Source organism: Oryzias melastigma, linkage group LG9 (assembly GCF_002922805.2).
Source record: "Oryzias melastigma strain HK-1 linkage group LG9, ASM292280v2, whole genome shotgun sequence".
NCBI classification, from domain to species: domain Eukaryota; kingdom Metazoa; phylum Chordata; class Actinopteri; order Beloniformes; family Adrianichthyidae; genus Oryzias; species Oryzias melastigma.
The window spans coordinates 28,711,448-28,730,738 of NC_050520.1; the positions used below are offsets into that span (position 1 = coordinate 28,711,448).

General features: G+C 38.7%; 1 protein-coding gene across 2 annotated transcripts in view; it reads left to right on the top strand.

Moving 5' to 3' along the window:
- The first annotated feature begins 10 nt into the window (after positions 1-10).
- The window catches only part of gnb1l (guanine nucleotide binding protein (G protein), beta polypeptide 1-like), a 34,693-nt gene continuing 15,412 nt past the window's right edge, over positions 11-19,291 (top strand). Inside the window, exons 1-4 of one of the 2 annotated variants that reach the window (XM_024276203.2) lie at positions 11-453; positions 10,737-10,902; positions 12,512-12,637; positions 13,363-13,525. In XM_024276203.2, coding sequence (XP_024131971.1) covers positions 10,793-10,902; positions 12,512-12,637; positions 13,363-13,525 — 399 coding nt within the window. In that variant the 5' untranslated portion in view covers positions 11-453; positions 10,737-10,792. The remainder of the gene's footprint in view (positions 454-10,736; positions 10,903-12,511; positions 12,638-13,362; positions 13,526-19,291) is intronic. The other variant, XM_024276204.2, reaches the window with a different exon arrangement.

A 19,291-nucleotide genomic window follows, 5' to 3' on the forward strand; every position in this document is an offset into this window, starting at 1 on the left:
ATCCCAAGAAAGATATATTTATGTAAATGTTTCTTTTTTTATTTTTTTTAAGAAAACATTGGATATTAAAAAATTGCTGAAACAGAAAATTGCGTTTAAAAAATAATCTTGGTGTGTAAAGTATATTTATATTTACTTTTTTAAGCGGGAGCTTGACAGATTTACAGTAAATCTTTATGTTTCAGGCTTAAACAGAAAAAAACAATAGTTCTTTACATAAGCTTAAAACGTCTTTGTTCTTTGTCATTGAATTAAAACAGTTGTGGAGAAAAAAAATAGAAAATACAAATCAATAAAACGAGAGCGGGAAAGCTCATACATTTTTGTTCAGGCATCTCTGCAGACACCTCAGCTGCTGTAAACAAAGGTCCTTCGACTCCACAGTGTGCTCCTGTTCGGCAGCGGTTTTGGTTCTAGTGTGCCGCCTGAAACCTCCGGTGTCTGACTAACGTGGTATTTTTCATATACGTTTTAAAAGTTTTACTTGTAGACTTATAAGGTATATTTTACCGTTTATAGAAGAAGCTTCAGGGAACTGCTAGCACTCTGCTAAAGTTAGCCTGCTCTTCATGATGACAGTGTCGGTCCATGCCTTTGTGGGTCAATTTATGCATTAATATTATATGAAAACTTGGTGACGTGCATAGTTTTCAGATCAGGTTGACTTGTTTTTTTTTTCTCTTCATCCTAAAATCTGTGCTGACCTCCCTATCGAATCAAACAAGCTCCAGCATTTCTATTAACACCATCTCCTGTTTTGCATCAGTCAACTATCTCGACCATCCTCCAGTAAAGAGGTCATTCAGAAGCTATTATTAGGAAGCAATGTCCCCATTGGGCTAAATTAATGAAGTGTATACACTTTCATTCGCTCAGGTAGTTTATTTTTATATTGTGTTGAAAGATGGACATTTTGATAATATTTAGGAAAATGACTAGCAGGCAATTTAATAAAAAATATCAAACATACACACAACTATTTAAAATTCTAGATTATTGATGTGGAGATGAGGATATTTAAGATATATGTGCCTTGTGCACTTTTGGACATTTTTCTAGAAATAAAAAAATAAATAAAAGCAAATCAAAAAATCCACTCAAACAAAAATAATTTTTTATTTATTATTTTTAACATGTTCTAGTGGCATTTTTCTCGTGATGGAAAATATTTAAAGAAAACTAAAATTAAATCAGCATGTCTGAGTATTGCTTATGTGTATATGTATTGTCAATCAGCAGATGCAAAATGTTTTTTGGACAAAGCCTGTAGCAGTGATGTAGGTGTTGCTAGCTCCCTGCTCGGCTCCATTCCGTTGGAATCACTTGCAGACAAATACAGTTGCAAGAGAAAGTATGTGAAACCTTTGGGAGTACCTCAATTTCTGTATGAAATGGACACATGATATGTGTATGTGTTTTTTTTTAAATCTAAATCACAATAATGGAGAAAACCATTCCTGCTTAAATCAAAATGAATATAAGTTTTCCTGTTTTTATTGTACTGAATTGCATGTCCAGTATATGCATAAAACCAAGTAATTCTAAAGGGTTCACATATTTTTTCCTGCAACTATAGATCCACGTCTTCATTTTCGTCATCTGAGCGGGTATGCTGCTCAAATCTGTCCAGCTGGATATCTCCAATATTGCTAGTCATTTTTGTTGCACTGGCAATGTTAGGTTGAGGTTGTGAGGGGCTGCAAGATGTAAAGAGAGTGTAAACAAAGGGATGACGGGATAGCAAAAGCTTGCTTACTTCATAACAACAGTCCACCCACAACTGAGAGGGGAGTTTCTGATGAACTACTGCTGCTCTGCAAAAATTTAAATACGTATTGGAGAGTTTTAGATTTTGGCAAAAAAAAAAAAAAAAAAAAAAATGGGATTATCATAATTAAAAGACTTCTGATAATACTTTTAAAATAAATCATAAGATGATTGGAGTAGAACTTTAAATGCTCAATTCTGCTCAGATTTATTTAATATTTTTACAATACTTTAATAATAAATGAAAAAAAATAGACAAATAACTTTTATGAAGTTAAATTTAATTATGTCTAAACATCAAGTATACACTTATCTTTTGCAACTACTACATTAGTGCTATAGACACGACACTAATACAAATATTTTTATTTTAGATACTTTTGCATTTTTTCAGTTTTAAATTTAAAGGCTTATTTAAAGATTTCCATGAATTATCTCTCGAGCTTAGTTTTGAAATAGATTCTGTCTGAGCTGATGTTAACAGTTTTCTTTGATGATGACTTTTGAAAGATGCAAAGACTGCAGGTTCTATAAACTCACCGTTGTGTAACTTGTTGCATTGGACTAGGTAGTACAAGTTGAACTCTAGAAACTGTTTAGTTTGTACTAATAACGAGTTCTCTGTCAGGAGTCCCATTGTTCTTTGCTCATGCGGTGACTCATGACACACTGAAATGATTGACAGCTCCAACAGCGTAGACATACTCATTGAAAAACTTAAACCAGTTTTTTTTTCCTACTTTCCAAATTTCTTCTTGCATTCTGTCTCGTTGGGATTACGGTCCACCGAGCACCCACTTTTGTCCGTCTTTGGCTGTACTGACAGCAAAAAATCTCCACATGTCCGAAGGCCATCACGCCCAGAATGCGTGGTGATGTATGATGACACTCGAGCTGTCAGCCCTCTTGTGTCTCTTTGTCTTGTAGTGTCCAGGTAAATGACCTCATGGAGGAAATGGGTGATAGTGCAAACAGATAAAGCTCTAGGAACCTGTTGACCACTGCCAGAACCTCCTAAATCAGGAACCTGTGACACCGAGCTCCATCAGTCCCTGCTTCAGTGACACCCACAAGGCATTGAGCCCTTATCTGCAATGGCCTGTGCTTAGCATTCACGCCATTCACGCGAACAATGCTACCTCTTCCCGCTCATTGGATCTGTGACTGACAGAGGGTGTTGGTGCACTTGTGTCTGACTTCGGCCTCTATCTCACACTGGGCTGTTTATCCAGTCTAGATTCCCCCACTAAGACACAATAAAGGGTGTGTGTCTTCCTCGCCACTTCCTGCGCTGTTTTTCTAAGTGGACTTTCAGAATGGAGCTCGCCTTCTATTTGGCACGTTGGTTTCCTCTCCAAAGGGACCGGAGTTCCTCCTGGGGGAGGGCTAAAGTCAGTGACTAATGGCGATAGAGCGAGCCACCAACTGACCACGGAGGTGGAAATGCCCAGCTGCCCAGACAGTGACAAGAAGGGAAGCGGGAGATAAGGGCGCCTTAAAGAGCAGAGTGACTAACAGCTGAGGTATGATGCAGAGACCGTGGACGGGTTTGGGTAACAGAAAATTTGATGGATTATTGTTGTCAGTGTTTCAGAGGAAGGCATATCTAGACTGGAGCTTTCGAGTCATGTGTAATCCCCTCTGGGTTTTCATCATCCAGCTCAGATCTCATATTTGATGAAAGTGATATCAGAGCTGAGGATCTTGGGATCCCATGCCTCCATAATGGCTCCTGTGAAGCTGGAGCATTATAAAGCTTCTATAATACACCCCTGTGATCAGCATATCGCTCTAATTTATGAATGACTGGGATGGGGAGGGCAGCTCAGGTGGGTCACAGCTAATCACATGATACCAGGAATTTCTGACAGGACTTCCCCCCTCAGCTCTGAAGGCCCATATCATAATGAATACTGTCCCCTCCCTCTTTAAGCCCTTATATGTGCAGCCATGTCAATGAGGGAGTGGGTGCTTTAGTGGAAGAGGCATGGGAGGGGGCACAAACGGTGGCTGTGTTTGATGTGAAGGTCGCCAGCCCCTTGCCTGTGTTGAGAGATGCCTGGCGGACGAGGCCAGCTCTTATTTAATAACATGAAGGGGAAGCGGACCTTTCTCTCATAATTAGGCCTAATTACCCGCTAGGTGTGGACAGACGGCCCAAGAAGAGACAAACTGCCTTTATCCACGGACTTAGAGTCGGATTACGCAGAGCTGTCTTATCTGTTTCTGGGCCAGCAGGAGCCTCAGTCCGCCTTTCTTGCTGCTTCCCACTGGCTTCCTAATCCAGGTCCGATATATTAATCAGTCAGCCAGATTTATCATAGCCCTCCATGACATGAAAGTTTCATTAGACTCAGTTAGTGAACTGGTCATTTTTAATAAGAGTGACTGGCACAGAGAACTTTCATATCTGATGCTCAATCACTTCATAAAAACTTACAAGAACTGATGCAGTAAACTTTAGAGAACTGGTGACGTGTCCACGATGGGTCCTAAAGCTCCAGTCTCCCCTCGCGTCTTCTAGAAGTACTATTCGGACAAATGACAGCCTCTTTAGGGGTCTTTGTTGACACATTTGAGTGACGTCCTGCCCCTCGTGTTTGTTTACAGTATCCGTGTCTCCTTTCCTGAGCTGCCTGCATGTTGGTGTTTGGGTTTGTGGGTGACCCGGCTTGCAACCACAACAACAGGCCTATTGTTGGTGACATGGCAAAGATTGCTGACGCCTGGAAAACTGGCAACACTCCACAGAGGAAGGAGGGAAAGTGGCCATTATTCCCAAGTTTTAGCTTTGATTTTTAGTTTTAGCCTTTTAGGGCCTATTCACAGCTCACTGTTCTATGCCAGAGTACAGCTGACTCGGTTTGGGTTACCATGATCCCTCTCATTCCATTGTTGGGAACTTAATTCTTGGTGTGCCCCCAGAACTTTGCCACATCACCATTACCTTCAGCAGGGAATGATACAATAATGCTATAACTGCAAAACATGACACAGTGTACCTTATGATGTAGGCCTGTATGATATGCAGAAAACATGCAATGTGCGATATTAGTGATCATCATCAATATGATTTGTATAGGAACAAATGGCAATAAACAAAACAACTAATACATAATTCACTAAAACATCTTTATTTAAATAAAAGTCATTATAACTTAAATTATATGCCAAATAACTCACGCCTACACAGGTGCTGGGAGTCTAACATGACAGAGGTCAATCTGATTGATCAACGACTCGAAGGGGTTCGATTGGTCAAATGTGTAAAGGGCTCTATTTATTGTAATTCATTAAACACTTCAAGCAGCCATGAGATTATTTTAGCACACGTGTCAAAGTCATGGCAATTATATCCGGCCCTCAAGATCCTTTATTGTTATTAACGGCCCATTGTTATCATATTTCTAACTTGTATAATTTTGACTAAATATATTATTATGGAGAATATTTAAAGTTATTTCAGGTTTAAGTTTATTTATTCTGGAATAATATTCCGGTTTTTTGTTATCCATAGTTATGTTAAGTTTAATTTTAAAAAATGTTTTAGTTTGTTCAATAAATGTCTAAGGTGTGTTTTGGATTTTGGCCCCCTGTGTGATTGCGTTTGACACCCCTAGTTTAGCGTGTGTGTTAACACGTAAGGTAACCATTTATCACAGTTTACGCTGTCTTTTACGATAAATGTTTTCCAAAATCTAATATTACTGTGACTAAAAATTTGTGATTTATTTTGCATGCTGATTATGATGTAAATTGTGGGATGAAACATTAAAACCACAGACCAATGTTTTTCAACTTTTTATGAGCAAAAGTACATTTTATTCTTGATGAAATTCACAAGTCACACTAACAAACAAAAAAAAAAAAGAGATAGAACTGTAGATTGTAACAACAATACACAGCCATCGTTATCAAAATTTTCTCGAATAAGTATCAACAAAAAACAGGTCTTTTATAGTTTTTCATATTTCTAACTACCTAGTATGAAATCTGGGCCTGTTTGAACTAGGGGTGTGCCAAAAAATCGATATTGAGATATATTGCGATATTTAGCCCTGTGATTGATTCTCGATGGGTTCTCACCAAGTATCTATAGGGTTAATGTATAGTTAATGTTTTCTTAGACCAATTTGGTGAAATTGAATAATTTCCGACAGCACACCTTACCATTTGTCTTGCCGACTAATGTACCACTACACACTGGTTGAAAAAGACGTACTGTATTTTCCTGAGTTCTTACAGCCTTAATTCTTTTTAAAGAACCACAGTGTATCTTATAATCAAGAGCACCTTACATATAGATTAATTCTGTTTTTTCTTTCTAATGTGGAAGTGATCTTGTACACAACAGTGAGTTAAAATCTCAGTCATGTTGGGTATTATGGTTACTACTCTAATATGGTTAACGTGTAGCAGTGTCGGAGTGTCTTTGTTTGATATTACTAACAAGGTTCCAAATTGGCACCATAGTCACAGTTAAGTTTATTTTCATGGTATCAGTGTTTTTTTGAAGTGTTTCAAGCAGAATTGGTAATTCTAGGTATTGTGAATATGTAGTGTGCTACAAACAAGTTCTAGAGTTACTGTGAAAGTAGTTAATAACGTCTGACTGACCACCGGACTTATCTCTTACTTTTTTCCACCTTATGTATGAGAAAAGTTCAAAAATAGGTCATTCAATCCAAACGACATGTGCCTAAAAAGCATAAATAAAAGCAAAAATGCTTATTTTTAAAGGAAACTCCAGTGTTTCATAAACAGGAAATAATATACTTGGAAAGAATCCTTTAAACCAGATTTTACAATGTTTTATATGGAGGGAAAAATCTGTTGAAAGTTAATGGTCCCTTTTGCTACCAGCCTCTAGTGGTCTTTTGAGGAACTGCAACATGTGGTCCATTTTGCTTACAAATGACCAAGACTCATGTATGAATAATAGAGTATTACGAGACAGCCAAAGATGGCGAATAATCTGCTTGTGTGACATTTTTTCAGCACCGTTCAGTACATAGGGTGTTCAGTGTGAGTAGGCCCTTTGAGCCCTACTCGGTGTAATTTCCCCAACTGGCCGTTAGCTTTGACAGACAGCAGGCTGTGACGGCTTGTGGAAACTTTTGCAGCTCTTGGTTCTGCAGACAATGAAAGCAGCAAGTCTCAGGCTGCTGAATCCGTGACTCACAGCTCTATGCGGGCTCGCTGCAGGAGGACAATAAGAGATGCTTAATCCACCTGTTTTCAGAGTGATCCTCCCCCTGTCACACACAGGCACAACGCTCTGACTCAGGAATGCAGCCTTACCCATTCACAGGAGAAGCAGCTTAACTGATAGACCCTCACAAAACACGCTTGACTTTCTTTTTTTTGCTTTTTGTCACACAAAGTCAAAAAAAAAAGCTTTGTTTGTTTTAATTTCTGCTTTCGGATTCTGCTTTATGTTCTGCATAAACAAAAAAAGCATTATTTAACACTGTACTGGATTATAAAGTGCACGAATGGTCTGTTTTAAAAATGATGTCATAAGGCACATAAAGTGCTAAATAAAAGTCAGAGATAAGTCTGTCAGTCAGTCAGTCAGACTTTTTACATTTTTTTTACTGTTTGTAACACCTGTTAACTGTGTTAGAAGCATTAGCAGCATTAGCTGTGCTAGCGTATCCACAATACCTATATTTTCCAAACTTGTTTCCAACTCAACCAAAAACCCACTGACACTACTTTGACAGTGCTAACTCCCAACCTTGTGAGTGGCAAGTAAAAAAAAAAAACTACAGTCCGCTTTAGAAGTGTTAGTATATTTACAGTGCCTGTAACTTCCAACCTTGTTTTCAACATATAAAAAAGGCTGATGCTGCTAGAAAATAATTTGTTGTGACTATGCAAACTTCCAACCTTGTTAATAGCACAAAAAACCCCACAGTCTGATGCCGCTACTTGTTAGCTGCATTGAAGGCATAGCCTCATTAGCGTAACCACAATACCTGTAACTCCCAACTTTTTTTTACAGCACGGAATAAAACAGACTAATACCGCCAAAGCAAACATTACTGTGACTACGTTTTCTCCCAACATTGCTTATACCAAGTTAGACCAACCAACACTGTCTGACACAGCTAAATGTTAGCTGCATTAGAAGCATTACCAGCGTTAGCGTATTTACAATAACTATAACTTCCAACTTTGCTTTTAACAAGTAAAAAAACAGACTGATATCGGTAAAACTAACGTTATTTTTTCCATACCTTTGACCTCCAACATTCTTTTCAACACAAAAAAAAAAACAGGTGGATACCACTAAAACGTACTTTATTGTGACTATGCTAACTTCTAACCTTGTCAGTAACACTTAAAAAAAAGCAGTCTGATATACCTGTTTGAAGCATTAGCTGCATTCATAATACCTATAACTCCCAACTCTATGTAAAACATGTAAAAAAAACAGACTAATACCGCTAAAACCAACAGTATTGTAACTATGCTAACCTCCAACCTTGTTAGCATCAATTAAAAAAACACAGTTTGACACGGCTACATGTTGGCTGCTTTAGCATTAGCATATTTACAATACCTGTAACTTCCAACATTGTTTTCAACACATAAAAAAACAGGTGAATACCACTAAAACGTACGTTAATGTGACTAACTTATAACCTTGTTAGTAACACTTTAAAAAACCAATTGATACACTTGTTAGCTGCGTTAGAAGCGTTAGCCGAATTAGCTTATACCAGTAACTAACAACTTAATGCTGAATATGTAAAAAAAAAAAAAAACGACTGATACTGATAAAACAAATGTTATGCTAACTCCCTACCTTAACACACAAAAAAACAGCCTGTCATTTCTTTAGTTTGCTTTACTTTAGCCACGTTATCAAATGTACCTCTCAAACCTGCTTAGAGCCAAACCCAAACGAACTGTTGTATAAGGTGCTCCTGGTTAAAGGGCTAATTTTTGCTCTCTGAAAAAAAAACAAGGCTTTCAAGTGTGCCCTATATTGTGGAGAATTCATCAAGTTTTTTTTTGTTTTTCTTAGGAAAACGTGTTCAAAAGACAATAGATTTGCAGTGACGCTGGTGCACTGACAGACTGCCGTGCTGCGTGCTTAATTAGGCGGGCCGGTCAGAGGTCTCCGTCTCTCCGCTCCACAGATTCACATGGACAATTAAACCACTAACCTCCTGAAATGAGCTGCTTCTGAATGCCTCAGGCTCCAGTTTCAGGGTCTGCTGATTGCAGCGAGCCAGAGCTGTGAGGAGAAGAGGGGAAAGAGACAGTGGTCAGAATATCACTGGGAAGGGGACGGGGGGGGGGGTCTATTTTTGAAGCCTGTAGGCCAAAAAAACTTAGTACAAAATAGAAGCCAAAGGGAGGGAAGAAAAAAGTGTTTTGTAAAATATTTATATATTTAAAAAAAAAAAAAAAAAAAAACGTTTTATGGTCAGAAAAGCTTAATCTGTCACTTTAAATTGTGGTACATTAGGAAGGGATGAGTGGCAGGAAGGAGGAGATGGAGTGCACCAGAATTTTTGTTTTGTCAAACTGTCTCATATGATGCCAGAAAGTTATAGCACTAGTGTTATTAAAGAGACAAGCCAGTGAAAATCTTTTTTAGCATGTTCTTGCGGCACTTTTAAGCTCAAATTTGCATTTCTGAATATTTCTTTTTTCAAATCATTGAGAATTAGTAGCAGATGAAAAAATGAACTTTTAAAAAAGAGCTGATTTGTGACGGGCTGGCATCCAAATGGATCCATGTACATCTTTGTTTTTTTTTTTTTCTGAGTTAGTATCTGGCTCAAAACTGTACAGCTGCATAGCTCCAATTTTGCTGGCCATTTTTGTTGCACCGTCAATGTTAAGTTGCCTGTGTGAGGGGCTGTAAGCTAGTGAGAAACCGATGGATATCGGGAAGTGAGGGTGGGCTTTCTCTGCGCCCAACAGTCCCGCCCAAAACTTAGAGGCAAATTTCTAATAATTATAGCCAATCTCCTACAATATTACACCGGTTTTTGATTTTGGCTTAAAATGGCATAATCATAATTAAAAGACCACCAGGGACGCTTTTAATCAGAAGATGATTAGAGTGGGACTTTACCATTTTTTATTGCTGCCAATCAGTCAACTGATCTTTTATATATATATATATATATATATATTATAAAATAAAGTTCAATTGTTTCCTCTTTGTGGAAAAAAATCAGTTCTAATATTATAATATTATTTATTATTTTTAACAGCATCTCATTGAGTTTTCTTGTAAAAATTAAGCTTTTAATTGGCTAAACTATTTCCTTATTCTTTTTTTTAAATAATAACTTGCAGTTATTTCGATCTACGTCTTATATTTAGTAGTGTTTATTTAGCGGGTGCAGAGCGCTTTCATCCTGTGCTGCAGTTTGATGTAGCTGCTCGGTTTTCCTCGGTTTGGCGCATACCTGCGGTCGGTTTGGTTTCCTCACCTACAAGCTGAATAAAAGCCTGAGCTGCCAGCTCTGCCTCTGGGACAACGGCTGTTGATCACAAGAAGAGTGACAAGCCAGAATCTCTGTCTGTTTGCTGTAATTAAGTTGTCAGCCGGGTGATTTATGAAGTATTGAGTAAGAAAGGTGTTATCACGTGGCACTAAAAGGAAGAAGACTTTGTGTGTGGGAGCCAGAGGCTTTGTGGCCACAAGTGTAAATACAGATTGAATATTTAATGCAACTGTAGTGAGCTGAGCAGCCTGAGGGCAAGAAGAGAGCGCTCCTCAGACTCCTGTCTGCTCAGTTTTAATGCAACAAGTAAAAAAATAAAAAAAAACCCTGACAATTTTCGTTCCCGTCCGACTTGTTTTCTGCACACTTTCTGAAGAAGATTTGATTGGGAGCATTTTCATGCCTGCTTTATTACTTTCGGCTTCAGCTATACTCCTCTTTTGGCACCATGCTTCGAACACGCTGAACTCATGGGGAATTTTCCTCCTGCAGTGATTGTGGCGTGCAGCTTTACAACCTCCGTGCAGCGACTGCACTGGTAGAGGAGGATGGCTCATCCCGCTCCGTCCCCCATCTACTGCCTGAGAGGGGCCGGGGGCCCCCTCAACACCCTCCACTTCTGCTGCCGTGGGACAGACGCTCCACTTCTGTTTTCTGGGTGAGTCACATTCTGGCTCTTTATCGGTTGAAAATAATAATAATAATAAAGACAGGTTTGTTTTATGGGAATGCTGTCAGCTTCTCTTTTTGTTTTTACTTTTTTTTCCGAGACAAGTTGTGTGTAGGCGTGTCTAACCAATATGAGACAAAAGTTTTATTAGTTTTTACTTGGACGTTAAATGAAGGTTGTTTCTTAATGGGTTCTGATTGTTGCTGACTAATTTGTGAATGATGTCAAAGCGTTAGAAAAATATCTGTGGGCGGGTTCTTAGCTCTCACATGGACTCTTTCCAAAATATACGCAATACATTTTCTATTAAATAGACTCAGTTGGGCTGCACAGTGGGGCAGAAGTCAGCGCTCTCGCTGTGAAGCGGTTCAAATCCTGGTTGGGACCTTTCTGTGTGGAGTTCACATGTTCTCCTCGTGCATGCATGTGTGGGTTTTCACTGGTCACTATGGTTTCTCTAAATTGCTCCTAGGTGTGTATTTGAGTGTGTGTGGCCCTGAAGCAGACCGGCAGCCTGTTTAGGGCGTACCCCACCTTCAGCCAACTGTAGTTGAGTAGGCTCCAGCAACTCTATGACCTCACAAGAGATTCAGAGGGTTAAAAAGATGGATGGATGGATGGAGGATGGATGGATGGAAGGGCGGATGACTGAGTGGATGGAGGGATTGATGGATGGATGGATGGAGGGATGGATGGATGGATGGATGGATGGAGGGATGGATGGATGGACGATATTATAGATTGATTGATTGACGGACAGTTGGACGGTTGGGATGAGGGATGGACGGAAGGGATGGATGAATGTAGTTGATGAATGAATGGACAGATGGGTTGATTGATTTAATTTTTTTGATTTTATGAATGGATGGATCGAAAGATACATGGATGGATGGACGGATGGATGGTTTTGATGATTGGATGGATGGACGGATGGACGAATGATAGAAGGACAGGATGATGGATGGATGTATTGATTGGTTGATTCAGATTAATCTATCCAGCTCCCCATTAGAGTAAAGATGAGTTTAAAAAATGTAGGAATGTCTATGCTAGTAGGTATGATGGAGGTCAGGGGGGACTTTTGATACTAAATTGGTATTAATTGGAGAAAAATAGAAAACTGACATTCTGCAAATAAAACACAACATGCCAAAACCAATTTACTCTTTTTTTAAAGAAAAAATCGACAATTTCTCCATTTTCTTTTCAGCTTTTAAATATTTCCAAGGTGTTTTTGGTCCATTGAAACACAACCCCTCATCAAACCATTTTGTCTTAATTTAACTACACCTAAAACTGCTAGTAAAGAACTGGGGAGTAAAAGGTTTCTTTCATGTACCATGGGGATTTTCCTTGTCAGTCTGCTTTGTGTCAGGATTCTGTTAAGAAAATAAAACAGTTACGTCCTTTTCAAGTGAGTGGCAATATCTGAATTCCTCCCTTCTCCCTACCCCTACATTTAGCCCTCCAAACGGAGAGTTCTAGAAAAATAGTGTCTCAGATTTTAACGTCAAGAAGTCATTCCTTACATTTAAATGTAAACCTGGTTCATTAAATGGAAATGCCCCCACATTTGACAGCATGTCTGTTTATGCAGGTCTGCAAAGGGAACGATCCACATGTGGAATCTGAACAGCAGGAGGCCTGAGAAGACGTTCGAGGCCCACGGGGGTAGTTCCGTTCTATGGGTCAGAACGCTAAAGTCCCCCGACTCTCTCATCAGGTGAGTCAAAGACCCAAACGTTCAAAACTGTCTTGGTAACAGTTTGGCCAGTATGTACATGCACACCAGATTTAAAAATCAATGCCCTGTTTTATATTTAGGTGACCATGAGAACTGGATAGTTCAGTCTCTTAGTAATAAGAAATTGAATCAATTCATACAGATTTTTTTTCTCGGAATTGTAGTTATTGCTTTGCACATTTTGCCATTTCCAGTTTATTTAATCGCTTTTCTTCTGTGCATGTGTAAATAAAATACAAGTCTTGAAAAAATGGGTTGTTAGACCTTATGTAGTGTTTCCAAGGCAGTCGCAATTTTTTAATAGAGGTTTCCTCATTAGTGAAGCGAATGATACAACTGTTGATAAGTACCAACAAAAGATCCACAGAAGTTTTGAAAATAGCAGGAAGTTTGAAACTTCTGTCATTACATACATTTCTAAAGTCTATCTGGTTACACCCACATATCAGATTTTTGTAAAAGTGCTCATTGATGTGAGTTCGAGAAGGATCGGATCTTCTTAATCCTGGTCAGGTCTTGGTTCAGGAAAAAAAGCAGTTGTGACTGTTTCTGTCTTAAACCAAACATCAAACTATATTTTTGACATTCCTTCATCAAACCAAATCTGTCAAACTATGTCAGTGTGAAAATGTCCATCTTTTGAATCTGCAGCAGTTCTGTTTTGATGGATACTCTGATCTTCCTTCATTGTGGCTGTGAATCAGTCAGGGGCGGGACATGCAGGTGTGTTTGTGGGACCTGAGGGGAGGTTGCGGCCAGCCGGTGGATTCTGTCTTCACGGGCAGCGTCGGGTTCTGTCAGTGCTCCCTGATCGAGACGGATCAGACGAAAAGCCTGCTGGCCTTTGCCACCCAGCAGTCAGAGGAGGTAAGACACCTGGAGAGGACAGTTGGTTACTAAACATGAACAATGTGGATGTTTTTAAATCTGGAAACATCACACAAAACAAACAACTGCTTTACGAGAAAAGACATGTAAATAAAAATAATATTAATAAATTAATAATATTTAATATTTTTGCTATCTTTAACACCTTGTTGCCTAGTGATGCAATGAACTTCAGCTTCAAAATTAATTTACCATCTTCTCAAAAGTAAAAGGTGATATTTTTATTATATCAGGAAATAAGTTCAGGTGTCAAGAGGTTAATAAATGACTTATAAAATATAAACAGAAACCTCAACTTATGCAGCAGCTCAGTTTTGTGCAACAGCGTTACATATAGTCCTTATTTAGACAGTCCTGAGCATAAAATAAAAACAGCTTGATGAACATGACCAGACTCGCGTGTGCCAGAGTGCTCTATTGACACTGAAAGTTCACACATAATTGTGGCTTTTAGCCGTGCCTGGCATGTTACTGGAAAGGTGTTTTTCCCAGCAGCAGTTGTTTTCTACAAGTTGAGTCATTTTTCCACATTAAAATGATCCCTGCCTTCCCGGTGTGCCATGAAAGCCATGGAGTATCTGCAGGGAATCTGCTTGGATGCAGCCTGATGTGTAAAGTTTACAGCCAGGAGCTGTCAGGCTGCAGTCAAAGAGGTGTCATTAATAAAACACGTCATCGGCCAGTGTGATGGACAGGAACTTAACAGACTAAATGTCAGTTAGTTTTGGCAATAATTAGAATGCGTTTTTCGGAAATACATCATTTCTCGTAAAAGAGCCAAAGAAAATACGTTTAATTGTTCCTTTCAAATAGTAACTAACAACGCTGAAGGAAGAATTTCTTTAATGACCGTTTTCAGTTCTGACAGTCACACTTGAATAAAATTGCACCTTTATCAGGCTATGAACCAGTTTAACGTGAGATAAGACTGAAGTGGACGCCAAATTTTTATTTTTCTAGCTGTCCGTTTCCTGTCACTTTGAGGGTAATGTTTATCTTCACCTTTTGTAAAATATCTGCAGCAGCTTTAAATTGTATTTGAACTCTAGATCTCTATTTGGAACCGTTAAAATGTGATGTTTCCCATAACTGTCCAAGAAGAAGCTAAAAAACTGGACACCAACTTCAGCCTCATCCAATACTTAAGGCTCAACGGATAAATACATTATAAATAACAGGTCACTAAAGCTAATATTTTCTAAGTGAATCCACGGTTTGAGCAGCTTTATTAGTAGCATCCTCGTAACATTAGTAACACTCAGGAGCTGAATGTTATGGTTATTATAATTATGGTGTGTGGGAACAACTGTCACAAGAATCCATATTTTGAGATAAGCTACGGTCACACCGCCTTCTGCAACGCGCGTTTAATCGAACACTTTCAGTGAAAAATCGATGTAAATGCAGGTTTTCAGGCTTCTCCATTCATGCGTAGCTACACCCCTTTTTAAGACAGTTTTGAGCTTTAAATGCAAATGCGCAGCCCTTGAACATTGGTTGTAAGTTAAACCAGGTCCAACTTTGACCAATCAGGGTCTCTGATTTGGTATTGAGTTCACAGAAGTGCCAACCGCTTGAAAAATGACCATAAAGGAGAAATTAATAAATTCGGTTTATGGCTGGACAGAATTATATGACGCCAAGTCTATGTCAAAATGCCTAAACGTTATGCCTAACTACTAAAAACTTTATAGTGTCCTGGATTTTAAAAGCAATTTGGACACCATACTAACTACTTTACTTTCGTTTTTCTGAACGGCGGATGTAACTTCACTGATTTCACAAAACAAAAATCGAAGCAATGCAAATATTTCATGATGTCTATTTGTGAATCCACTGTGTTCTGCTGATAAAATGTGGATGGTATAATAAAAAATTGCATTTAAACATTTTTTTCTCAAAAATTGTTTGACCGCAATGCATTGTGGTCTATATCCGCTAATCTAGTGAACATAGATGCATGATAGTTTTTTGCAAAGACTTCTGGGAAATTTCTAGTGTACTCGAATTTGGAATTGTAGATTTGAACAGCACTACAAAATGACAAACGCACTATACAGTGAGTAGGGAAGGAATTTGGACATAGCCACAGTCTTTTATGTATCGGAATAGAGCTGTACAAGGGCAGAGCTACAGAGGGTAAGGAGGGGCAGGTGCCCCCAAGCAAAAAGCTTTACCCCCTCTTATTTTTGAGTCAATATTAGTATCACTGTTAAAAAAAAAAAATTAGATATCATCAACGCAGGCTTCTTAACAGGTAGAAATGTGTTTTTGACCCTTTCATTTGTAATGGTCTTCCACTCTGCTATGCTCATGTGCCACCCTTCCAAAGTCCCCGCCCCCAATATAAAATGATCTAGCTCCGCCCTTGGAGCTGTGAAAGACAAAGCCCAGACAATGATTTGCATTGCTTTAACATTTTGCACCAAACAAAGATGTGAAAGCAAGTAAACAGTAGAAACAGAAAGAGAAGCCCCTCCCTGCTTGTTCAGTGTGAACACCAGGGGTTAAATGCATGTTCAAGTATGTGCATTTAGCTCGTTCAACAACACGTGTCACGTGCCCGATGTGAGTGTAGCTTACGACTCCTGGATTTTGTCTGTTAACCCTTTAACACCGGAGCTCCAGTGTTTATGTTATTTGATTTACTGAAATCGCGCCACTTTTCTCCTTCAGAATCTACTGAAACAACATTAATCGTGTTAACGGTTGAAAAGTTACAGAATGTTAAACATTTTGTGTTAAGCGACACCGGGGACGCCTCAGGTGTTAAAGAGTTAAAAACAACGTTCTTTTATTTTAAAGTTAAAGGTTCTTCTTCTGTGCGAAAAAAAAACTTTCCAAACAAGTTTATTTTTGTTATTTTTGCTAGCTTAAAGGTTTCATTTTAGATGTCAGCGCAGTCATTTTAAGAAAGCAGCAGATGGATTTTTGACACATCAGACACCGATAATTTTTCAAAATAAAAGTCCTCTCAGAATCAGATTCGAAATAAAACAAAAAATTGTAGGTCGTGTTTTTTTTTTTTTTTCCTCCGCAGACCGGCACCGGCGATTGGGGGGGGCTGCTATCGTAGCCCATTTTCGACACCCACAGGCTTGTATGGTTTTGTGTGGAGCCAGTGTCTGATGGGCTTGAAGCTGGATGATAGAGCGGGCAGCCATCTATTCAAGCATCTTTTATTGCCTGCAGATTCATGTTACTGCGGAGGAGCCACACTTGAAAGGCACGGGGTGATCACCTGATCCGGTCAAACGTGCCTCCGCTAACCCCGCTCTCGAAAAGCCAGGCACCGGGGCGCCTGTGACTCCCAGCACCTCAATAATGCCATTGTCTCCCGACACAGACAGGAGCACACCTACATACCACCCAAAAAAGAAAAAAAAAGAAATCCACAGTCCTTTTTTTTCATTTTGTAGATGACCAGCCCAGATTCTTATCAGCCATCTGCAAGTTAAACACCCTTATAAATGAATTCCCACTAGTAATTACAGGGCCGTGATTTACAGCTGCAGGCAGGACGTTGAAATCTGCAACAATAAATTCAGACACTTTCTCACTGCTCACAGCAAGATAACATGGCAAAGCATTTATTAATAGCGTAGGGGGGGTTTTATTTATGGGCAGCTCGATGCCACACAAGAACAGGGATCCCCCCGGGGCTCCGAGGAGTCCCTAAAAGCCCTCTTTGTCAGGCGCTGCAGAGGTAAACACGCGGGACAGATGTGGCCCCGTGCTAAAATACAGATCTCTCCCTTAAAGGATTGTTTAATTTGAAGCCTAATGAGGATGAATATTCGGATCATCAGCGCAGCGAAAGTCAAAGGAATCAGTTTTGTTGGACGCACACACAGTTCATCATCAGCTCCATTAGTCCGTGTAGTTTTCACAGAATTGGTGCCAATGTGTGCAGGAAAACACCATTCATGTCACGGGGTGAGGGTTTAGCTAAAATGATTATAGACAGTGTGGCAATGGGCCCGCCCTGATGGATGGTGCCATGCTGCTGCTGCTGGAAGGCCGGAATTGTGATTCAGGTCGCCGCTTCGTGATTTGGTCAGGAAGGTTGCAGATGTGCGGAAGAGCATGTGACAATATACGTTCATCTATAACAAACTCATAACACGGTGATTGGAAGGAAGTAAATCTTTATTTATACACCACCATTCACAGAAAACAAAATGCTGCACAAAGGTAAGCAAAGACACAATACAAGCCGCTTATAGCAGGTAAACACAATATAACATGCTCTAACATTTTATTAAATCATAAATAAAAGATAAAAATGTAGACTAAAAGCTCTCCTAAATAAAAACGTCTTAATTTGACAATTAAAACACTCGATTGGGTTAATCAGATGACTAGAGCAGGGGGTTCCCGAGTTAGGTGGTGACTGTCTGACAGCCAAAGACTGTCTGAATTTTCTCACTTCTCCCTAACTACTAAAAAAACTAAATAGAAAAGTTGAAATGTATTTTTTTTTTTTTATAAATCATCAACGTTTTCCTAGTGGAGTCCAAAATTGACTTAGTAAAATTCTCGCATTGATTCGATTTTCACTTTCTGAAAATTGATGACGTAATACTTGCCGTTTAAAAAAAAAAAACAGTGAACATGATGTCCAAATTGCTTTTAAAGTCCAGGGCACTAGATAATCCTGCAGTATATACACTTAATATATAGGGATAAGGGTGGGAATTTGGACGTTCTCTTCAATTCCAACAATTAAAGGCCCTGGAAATTTCCCAAAAGTCTCTGAAAAACCAGTATGTATCGATGCTCACTAGATTGGCAAAAATAGACCACAATGCATTGCATTTGAGGGATTTCTCGTGTGAAAATTTGTATTTTAATGTATTTTTTTATAAACAATCCAAGTTTTCATCATGAGAACACAGTGGATTCATGAATAGTCTTCTCTAAATGTTTTTACACTTTAGGTTTTTACTTTTGAAAATTGGTGGCATTTTACTTGGCGAAAAAAGAAAAAAAAACATGAGCAATTCAATGTGGCGTTGGAATCGGTTTTAAAATCCAGGGGATAGGGTGGTCCTGAACCAAATAGGCGTAGGGCTAGAGTTTGGACTTAGCGGTAGATTTGTACATCTCTACTAAATGCTGAACGTACTTTGAGTAGTGAAGGAAATCAGACACAACCGAGGTCTCCTCCAGTTTTGGAACATTTTACCCTGTAAAGTCCAACCACATCAAAGAATTGACAGAAAATTACATTTTTTTAGCCCTTTAATTAAATCCAAACAAAGTTTTGGGGAATATAATTTTTTAATTAGCTATGTTATAGTTTTTGTTTACAACAATGTTTGTTAGTTTAAAATATAAAAAAAACGGATGTGATTGTTAAAAAAAAATCACCTTATTGTTACTGACAATACTTACACCTTACTGTCACAAATTTGATCCACACATTTAACATGGTGTAACTGCATTATAAAAAAATAATTATCAACAAATATAATATAACAACATATAATATAACAATATAGCAAATAAATTATTTCAATACAGCATGTAGTTATTAAAAAATGACTAACAAAAGATGAGTTATTCTCACCATAGATTTTTTAAACATTAGCTAAACTTTTTCCCGCCAAAAGTGTTTTTGAGATTTCATGGAAGCAGCCATTTTGAAATGAGCAGGAAAAGCCCTTCTACTGCCCCTAGTGGAACAAAGATGAGCTACAGGGCAGAAAACATGGACCAAGTTTCATAGAATGGGTAAACTCA